Source organism: Condylura cristata, unplaced genomic scaffold (genome assembly GCF_000260355.1).
Source record: "Condylura cristata isolate star-nosed mole 26May11 unplaced genomic scaffold, ConCri1.0 scaffold00005, whole genome shotgun sequence".
Classification (NCBI taxonomy): Eukaryota; Metazoa; Chordata; class Mammalia; order Eulipotyphla; family Talpidae; genus Condylura; species Condylura cristata.
In genome coordinates, this window is record NW_004567106.1 from 66,079,532 (window position 1) to 66,088,911 (window position 9,380).

The 9,380-nt window shown below is 52.6% G+C and overlaps 1 protein-coding gene across 1 annotated transcript; it reads left to right on the plus strand.

Annotated features, from left to right (window-relative positions):
• Window positions 1-2,094: 2,094 nt before the first annotated feature.
• On the plus strand, window positions 2,095-6,884 carry TMEM213 (transmembrane protein 213). The gene is made up of 3 exons (XM_004677204.1): window positions 2,095-2,206; window positions 5,527-5,598; window positions 6,715-6,884. The coding sequence occupies exons 1-3, from the start codon at window positions 2,095-2,097 to the stop codon at window positions 6,882-6,884; spliced, it is 354 nt and encodes a 117-aa protein (XP_004677261.1).
• Window positions 6,885-9,380: the final 2,496 nt, after the last annotated feature.

Sequence of the window (9,380 nt, forward strand, 5' to 3'; positions counted from 1 at the left end):
CTGAGTGAATAACTAAAAATGGAATTCCTCAAGAGTTTTCAGATCACGGTGCAATTAAGCGAGCAATCAATAACCAGAAGATAACCAGAAGCTGCCATATGTTTGCAAGTGAAGAAATACACTCCTGAGCAGATGGGAGGGAGTGGGACCCAGAGACCAGGAGCAATGTCCTACCCTGTTGTCCACTTCGCCTCAGCCTGGACCGTTGTCCTGCACTTGTGGGTGAAGTGCAAGTTGCCTGAGTCACCTGGGAACAGTTCAAAAAATGGTTCCACGTGGTGGCCACAGGCCCATGTTGTCACTTTTTATTCACGCAAGCCTGGCCTCTGTGTGGCAATCCCTACCGCACCACGTCCTTCCCAAATCAGAGACTCAGCAGCGGTTATGTTCTTCACCAAGCAAGCACTGCTCAAGGGGAGGTCTGGATGGCTCCATCCCCCAAGCAACCAGAGACTGACATCGTTTTGTGCAAACAAGATTCTGACAAAGACACCCGCAGGAAGAGTCATGAACTCCATCTCTGCCCAGAAGTTGAGGAACAGTGGATACAGCCGTGGTCAGGGCCACGATTCTCCTTGGAATGGACTAACGGGAAATGAAAGTCCCAAGGTCAAGGGCAGCAGTCTCTCCCCAGATCCTATCAGAACCAGCAGGGAAGTATCCTCAACATAAAATACGCAACACATGGCCATTCCAGGCTTCTGAAGGCTGGTTTGCAAAGTTTCAACCCAAGGAACACCCTGCCCCTTTCTTTCTTCTCCAAATTAAATCTTATCTGAGAAAATTGGAGACAGGAATCTCACCCTAGAGATCAACCCCACCCGGTTCTCCCCAGGGCGCCTGACCACAGATACTTTAGCCTGGTCTTCTTTTAAGTGCCTGTAACCAAACACCTATCTCAACCACTGAAGAACAGAGACTCGTGAGCCGGTTCCCACAGAATGTCTAGCCTGTGGCTTCCTGGTACGCCCTCCAAAGTAAACCTGAGGTGGAGACACGTTAGAGACAGTGCGGATGAGGGGTGACACCAGCTGAGAGAGAAGAGAGACTCTGTGGGGGCAGGGGCCAGACTTATGAGGGTTGCTGAGGAGCCAGAGGCCGAAGCCAGCAGTGTGAGTGAGGGTAACCGGTGCGGACCCCAGCCTGGGAGAGCAAGTCACAGGGCAGGATGAACCCCCTCCAGCCTCCCAGAAAGAGGGGTCCCCCAACAGCCATGCTCGGTGAGAACGCGGAGAGCAGGCACTGTGGCCTTCTAAGCACTTCTGATGCCTGGGTCTTTGCTCCCCTGCCCGCCTGCCTGCTCTGCTCTCTTGTCTTTACCTGTCTAACCCTACCCATCCTCCCCCAGGGCCAGGTCTTTATAAATGTTCCAAGTGCTTTGCCCTTCCCAAGTCAACCCCCAAACACATTCTGTGTTTTAATGATGTGGTTAAAAAAAAAAATTTATTTATATATGCCTATAAAAACTGGGGTACAGAAGTGCTGGGGGAGGATGAGAGAATTCACCAGAGACAGAAGGGGAGCAGAACAGGTGGACTGACTGAAATCCACTGCTGAGGGAACAGGAGAGGTCTGCTGGGCCCTGTGGGTCACTCCCTGGCCAGGGATCGAACTCGCGCTGCAGTGGCTGCAGAACAGCTTCCCAGCTTCCTAGGGAAGGGATGTACCCCTTGTGCCACCAGGGAGGCCCTAGTGTTTTTAATAGACCCCTTGGGGCCCGGCACTCCCAGATGGGAGCACAGCACAGTGCACACAGCAGGTGCTCAGTGAGTACTGCCTGGGGCAACAGGGGTGACCTGCAAGTAGACGAGGGGCAACTCCGAGAACCAGGGCAGGAAGCCCTATTTGCCTGGGGAAGGGTAAATGCCAGCCTCAGGAACGGCTACCTTCCCCCTCCCCCACCGGCCGCCAGCAGGCCGACTCTCCTCCTTAGAGGTGAAAGCAGGGTGTGGCAGCCCAAGTTTCCTTTGCTCCACCTCCTCTCTTCCCCCAAACACGGAGCAGAAGTTCACCTCTGCCAGGTGGCTGCCCAGCTCCTGCAGGACCCAGCAGCCGCGGGCGGTGGCGCGGCTCCGCGGCCTCGGGCTCGCGGGCATGGTGCACACCCGGGCGCCCCTCCGCAGCAGGGGGCACCTCACCGCTGCCACGCCGGCCACCCTTCTACTCAGCCTGGTCTTTGCCTCCTTCCACTCAGCTTGCTTGGCAGGTAGAACTGTGAGCTTGATTCTTGGCTGCGCTGGGAGCGGGAGCGGGAGGCAGGGCTGGAGGGAAGGAGGACGGAGGCTTGGCCAGGGCTGATCCTGCAGAAGGGTCAGCCCCTTCTCATCTGCAGGATTAGGCTGGAGGGGGTGGGGTGGGTGGAAGGGGCGTCTTAGTTTACCGCAGGTGCAGGTCAAGTACTCAACCCCTCCCTGGGACGCCCCTGTCGGTCTTTGCCACAGAGAGGAAAAAGCCATTGCAGGAGACCCTCTCCCACGCAGAGACCATCGTGGCCTCAAGTGACATCTTTGGGGGCCCCTTCTCGTGGCCCCAGGGCAACTTGGTGGCTGGCACCCTCCTCCTTGCGCCCCACTCTCCCGCCCACCGCACTCGCACTGAAGGTCCCCTGTCCCTCCCGCGTCTGCCTTCTTTGCGACTCACAAAGCGTGAAGCCCGGAAAGCTGCGCTTAGCGCTGGGGCGTTCTCGCCCACCGAGCATGGCTGTTGAGGGATCCCTCTTTCTGGGGAGGCTGGAGGGGGCTCAAACTGCCCCTTGACTTGCTTTCCCTGACTGGGGTCAGCGCCATTTACCCTCACTCACACTGCTGGCTCCTCAGCCCTGCTCCTCATAGACTCCCCATAGTCTCTCTCTCAAAACCAACCCTCTTCACTCTCCTCAGCTGGTGTCGCCCCTCATCGGCAGCACTGTCGGAACTGTCTCTAACAGGGAGGTTCCAAGCTGGGCTCTCAAGCCTCCTGGGACTGACCCCAACTCCACTGTCTACAACTTAATAGCTGTGTGACCTTGAGCAACTGACTTAACCTCTCTGTGTCCCAGGTTCCACATTTATAACATGGGGATAAGCATAGTGTTCTGTGGAAGGCTGTTTTAAAGGTGAAATAATACTCCCTGCATGTGAAGAACTTTAAATAAAACCATGCATGGTAAACAATAAACGCTAGCATGTTTGTGTGATTTTCATTGGAAAATCTCCTGATCCCTAGATAAAAGGGACCAGGGTCTTCCTTATGATAGGGAGGGGCTCAACCCCCTCCCCCCCACTTAACTCAGAATTGCTGAGTTCTCCCTCTGAGGAGGGAAGCCAGACGGTGGTGGCTGGAGTGGGAAGGGGGTTGGATATAGTCCTTCCTTGAGTGGACATTTTATCCTTCCTGAGGAAAAACTAGATGTGTGATCTGCTGGGTCTTGAATTGACCCCCTTGTCCACCTGCGGGTGTCATTCTGGAGTCCCTGTTGCCTTTAGTCCCTTTGAAAGTGACCCCCTGAAAGACCTGTCCCTGCTGGTTCTGCTTCTGATGGAAGATAGTCATGCCCAAATTCTTGGGAATTTATGACTAGGCTCTACTATTGGGAGCAATGACGTTGTTAATATTGTACCATTTCTGACCGACAGAAATAAATGGTTTTACCTAACAACAACATCCGCAAGATTTTACCTGACAGTACCATCCAGTTAACGAGCTTCTTTTTCACTGCCTTGATCCAGACAGGAAGCACTTCCTTTCCAGAGGTGGAGGGGAGATGGAAGTCAGGGCCAAGGAGGTCATGTGGGCTATTTGGGTTTGGAAATTTAAACTGTTGAGGGATCAATTTCTCCAAAACAAATAAAGAACAAGCACAGAGCCATTTTGCTGTAAATAATTTACAGTAACAGATCGCATCAAGGTAATTGTTGAGCATTAAGCAGGACGCCGGAGTGGTTTGGGGGTGGGTGGCATAAAATTAGTCTGAGCAGTAATTTCCTGGTATCTAATTGGCCCAGTTACATGACAACAAGCTCCTTGTCCCAGAGAAGGACAGGCTGACCCTGAGTCAGTGGGCGCTGGAGAGTTCTCACGCCACATGTATAGGTTTATTGTTTAGTTTTGTGGACATTCCCAAAGCAGCAGATTGAACAGCAATAGAATTCCAGGAAGATTCTTTAAGATTGGTTTTGCCTGTTGAGATGAACACTGTCTAGTAAAATTTGTGTGATAACGGAAGCGTTCATGACTCTGCTGTGCGTCCAACATGGCGCCACAGCCACGTGTGCCACGGCCACGTGTGCCACGGCCACGCCACCACTTGGAACGTGGCTAGTGAAACCAGGAAACTGCGATTTTTTTCCATCTAATTTTATCCAATGTTAATTTAATAACAGTAAATAGGCAGATGGCTGCTGAATTAGACACGAAGGCCTCGGTCATTTATCTTCATATTCTCATTGCCAGAGGCATGTGGCCAATGGTTTTTCCTCCCGGGGGGTCCTTATGTTCATCTCCACAACCGCGCCTCACCCTCCCACGACCCTGGCAACCTGCAGAATTCCTGCTGTAGTTCTTTGTTGTCTTTGTGGCCTCGCTCATTAACCAAGAGACAGTTCTCCAGGCTGCTTATTTTAGCAATTTCTGGATTTGCTTGTATGGTATTTGCCTCAGTTTTGTTGTTGTTTTTTTTAATCATCTGCCTAAGTAATACCATCATCATCAACAGAAATAAAGAATCCAGATCTAATTTCAAAGTTGATATGTTCAAGGTTTTGAAGGGAATTGAAGATGGTTACAAAACAGCATTTTGGATTTTTTGGCTGTTTTCCTATAGACTAGAAAGCCATGTGCTATAGAAGCAGCTGAGAGGAAGCTCCCCGGGCAGGGCCTGGCCGCTGCCGCGTGTCTCTGAGGGAGGGTGGAGATGGAGAATAGAGCGCTATGGCTGCTCCTGCCTGCGCCACCTCCCATGGTTTTGGTGTTTGGTTTTTAAAGATTTATTTATTTATGCAAATAAGAACTGGGGTACAGGCCAGAGGTGTGGAGAGTGAGAGGATTCACCAGAGACAGAGTGGGGAGCAGAACAGGCGGATTGACTGAAATACACTGCTGAGGGGAGCAGGGGGGAGACAGGATAGGTCTGCTGCGCCCTGTGGGTCACTCCCTGGCTGGGGATCGAACTCACACTGCAGTGGCTGCGGACAGCTTCACAGTGCTGCGCTTTAACCCACTGTGCCACCAGGGAGGGCCCTTCATGTGTTTTTTTTCTCTGCACACGTTAGCCCTGGTATCTTTTCCTTTTCTCACAAGGACTTGCTAGGACCCACCCACTGGTCTCCGTTTTACCCAGGAAAGGCCCTGACTCCTCATACAGTCACTAGCAAGGTTGGGATTCAATAGATGAGTGGGGTGGGGGCCTAGTTCAGTGCACAGTGTGAACTCTCAATGGACCTAGACTGGAACATCTCTTCTGCCTGCTTGCAACGCAACAGAGATTTCAAACTCTCCACTTAGGGTGGCTGTTCTACTGCCGAGACGATCTTCTGTCTTTTCTTCCAGAAGCAAGCAGCGGCCACAACTCAAGCTTGACCACACACCATCCAGACCCCGAGACCCTGGAGCAGTGCCCTAGTAAGCTTCCGCCAACACCCCCTAGCCCCAGAGGTGGGCCTGGATCTTGGGGGGACCTTAAGCCTGATTACTTTCTGCTGGTTGGTGGCAGGAGCCAGGCACCCGAGAACTGGGCTGGTTTGTTCAGGCCACATCCAAAAGGTTACCATGGCCTGGGGCCAATGTAGGCTCGGTCTTTGGAACAGAGGATTGTGGTCACGTGTCCTCTGGAGCGCAGCCAAGGATGCCCTGGTTTCAGATGTGTGTGGACATTTGGGAGCAGAAAGGCCACACAGATGAGCCTGTTCACTTCCTCCTGCTGATCCCGGGGCTTTGGTTAAGGACCTTTTGCAGATTCCTCCTCCGCTTGAACAGTGTCAGAGGCAAGGAGCCCAGTACTTCACCAGCTCCTTCACGAGCTACCATGGTACTCGTGTCTGGGTAGTAGACAGTTTCACTGGATTCCGAGTCCAGCTCCCTCTAACCTGCCGGAATTGAATACCAAATGTTTGCCTTCTAGGCACTTACAAAGGTGGGCTTAAAAAACAAAATGTGTTGAAGTTAATTTTAACATTGACTCATGTGGCGATGCGGGAATCAGGCAGCCCCCTCCCCCATGTCACAAACGGAAGATTTTTATAAGCAGAAATGAGCAGACAAGGAGCCATTCTCTGAGGGGCCATTGGAAGGGTCTTCTGGGCAGCCACCCTTATTAGAACAGCCAGCTCCCCACAGGTTGGTTTAAGATTCCACTCCTGGAAGAGGCTGACTGCAGTTAGGTGTTAAGCCCTGGTGAGCTTAGCATAAGTTACTCCACGGGGCAGTGGAGGGGGTGCTATTTCTATTTCGCAGAGGGCAATGGGGACTCTCTACGGGTTAAGAACGGGACTTTAGATCCTGTGACCCTGGGTTAGACCTTGGGTAAGTTTCAGCCTCAGTTTCTCCCCATGGGAATAACTGTATCCGTCACTTTGTGAGGCATGAAGAAGGTAACTCATGGAAAGCTTAGCTCAGCACCCACCACGCACTTGGCAAATGCCAGCTGTCCCGCGGCTGCTGGTCTTGCAATTGTGGCATCACGGGGAGGCTGGGCGGGGCTGGTGTGATGCCCCCTGAGTGTCTGCCCTGTTCCACCAGATGTTGACTTCTGCCCCCAAGCCGCCCAGTGCTGCCACGCGGGCGTGGATGAGTACGGCTGGATCGCGGCCGCTGTTGGCTGGAGTCTCTGGTTTCTCACCCTCATCCTGCTCTGTGTGGATAAACTGAGGAAGATGACGCCGGAGGAGCCCAAGGACTCACAAGCATGACCCGTGGCACTTGTATCCCAGGCCCGCCAATTCCTCAGGCCACGGAGAAGGGGCGCTGTGCCACTGTGGCATCTATCATTTTAAAAGCATCTTCACCTTTCAGTTTCAGTTACTTTTTAAAGACAAGGAAGAAGGAAAGTGGAATCCAGACAAGGCCAGACCACGGCTGCCTTCACACTGGTTTCTAGAGACCTGCTTGTAGCTGAACCACTAGGTGCTTTGCCTAGTGGGTGCAGACAGCTGAACTGGCAGGGATGGGGGCACCTTTGTTATGGGACCGGTCAAGGCTGCTGCAGGGTTCAGGGCTTTAAGGGTGCAGAGCTGTCTGGGTTGGTCAGGGAGGAAGGCTGAGGGGAGTTCCCGCGTGCAGGAGCTGTTTATGCCTCTTCATGGTCCGCACACTCATTTCGGGGGCCTTAGCATGCATAAGGTTACTCCTGGTTGTTTTTAGAACACAGTGTCTAGCTAGCCTGTTGGAACCTGCCCCCACCAGCTTCTGCTGGTCAGAACCCGCTGGCCTTGCAAAATTCAGCCAGCAAGAGTTGGAGGAGGGGGAGACAGAGGGAAGAGAACAATGGTGCTCTTAAGCTCTTCCTGTGAACTAAAGGCTTAGATTCTGCAAAACACTGTCTAGCCACGGTTTCATACGGGCCTTCTGAGCCCGAATAATCTCCTTTTCAAGAAGGGCCCTAGTGGAAGGCCCATCTTAACCACCGCCTCTTCGGAGCTCCAGGGGTGGGGAGGAGCACACGAGAGGCCACCCTTAGTCTTTCAGTGCCCTTGAGACAGACCCCACCTCCTCACCAAGCCAGGCTGCTGTCTTCTGTCCCGCACTTCACCCAAGGGCCTTCCTGCCATCTCCAGTGCGAGTCCCACCTGCCCGACCCCCACATCCCATCCCGCCCCAACATCTCTGTCCATGGCCATCCTGCAGCGCCTCCCTGCTGGCCCCTCTCTGGCCTTCACTGCCTGCTCTTCCCATTATCTCAGGAATATTTGGGGCCTTCTCGCTGCCTTTGGCCATCTGTCCCCGTGAGTAGCGGTTGGAGTCGGTGCTGTCTCCCACTGCTGACTCCTCACAGTGAATTTCTGGTCTTCAGGAGCACCCACACCTTGCTGGCACAGGGCAGGGCTCTGCGGACTCCTCCTGCTCCCAAGGTCTTCCACTCCAAGACGCCCCCCTGCAGCAGCTGCCTTCCAACTCTGCAGGTGCTTGTCCTTCCTGGAATCTTCCCTGGACACTCAAGAGGGTCCTGGAGCTGATGTCCGTAGGACACTTCTGCCCTGCCCTAGGCACATCCATGACAAGGGCGTCCTCATGGTCAGCTCATCCCACCTCGGGCTCTGGGCACAGAGAACACCTGTTCCTCAGGATAGCTGCTGGTGAGTGACTATCTGCTGAATGAATGAATGAATGAATCATTGGCCAGATGAACCTGTGGCCATCAGTTGGCCTGCGGTATCGCCATGTCTCTCTAGAGGGCTGAAGCTACCACGCTCCAAGGAAACCAACTTGGTAGATGTGACGATCACTGGCTGCTCTTCCAGGGGGTGAGGAGACCAGTTGGCTTCATCAGAGGGAAGAAAGGACAAATGATTCCGTGCTGCCCGTTGGGTGGACACAGGCATTTAGATTGCATAAAACCCATCCTAGTACCAAAATAATGATAATAATAATGAATCCCACTGTGGTTCTGATTTGCGTTCCCCTGATCACTGACGTTGAGCATCTTCCACAGCCCAGTGGCCACTTTGATGTCCAATTTAGAAAATGTCTCCTGGGTTCTCCTGCCACTTTTAATTGGGGTATTTGTATTTTTGTTAGTAAATTGTATATAGGTGCTTTATATATCTTGGCTATTAACCCCTGACCCAGTAGCTGTTTATAAACTTTTTTCCCATCCCGCAGTCTACCCTTTCGTTCTGTGGACTGATTTCTTGCCATGCAGAAGCTGTAGACTTTAGTCCCACCTGTCTATTTACTTGCTTATTCTAGTTTTGTGGGTTGTGCTCATTATCCCTTCCTTACTAAAGCACATGAGAGCACCACAGAAGAAAAATCTATCTCTAAGAACACCTAACAGAGCTCCTTTAATAAGTATGATGTTTTTTAAAAGCTGCAGGTCCCCGAGCTAGGAAGCCGCATTGTCTAGAAGAACCGTCTGCTGTCAGAAACACTCAGTAACCCTCCACGACAGCAGGGGTTGCTGGGGCCTCAAGCCCTTCTCCTGTGTCCCGAAGACCCAGAGTACTTGGGAATCTTGGTTGCTTAATCAGTAAGACAGGACAGACTGTTCTAAGGGCCCCTAGGGGTTAACTAATCCCTCTGTGTCTGCATCATGCCCAGGGGGTGTTGTGGGTACACAGGGGATGTCCCTGCTTTCTAAGAAATGTAAAGTTTCCTTAGAAATGTAAAGTTTCAGGTCCTCCCTGGTGGTGCAGCGAGTTGAAGAGCAGCACCAGGAAGCTAGTTTCAAGCCATGGGGGTGACCCACA

Bases quoted from the DNA above. Each gene is read 5' to 3' on its own strand.
- TMEM213 (XM_004677204.1), top strand. From the start codon at position 2,095: ATGGTGCACACCCGGGCGCCCCTCCGCAGCAGGGGGCACCTCACCGCT. The intron at 2,207-5,526 runs GTAGAACTGTGA...CTTTTCTTCCAG, and splicing joins CCACTCAGCTTGCTTGGCAG to AAGCAAGCAGCGGCCACAAC. The intron at 5,599-6,714 runs GTAAGCTTCCGC...CTGTTCCACCAG, and splicing joins GACCCTGGAGCAGTGCCCTA to ATGTTGACTTCTGCCCCCAA.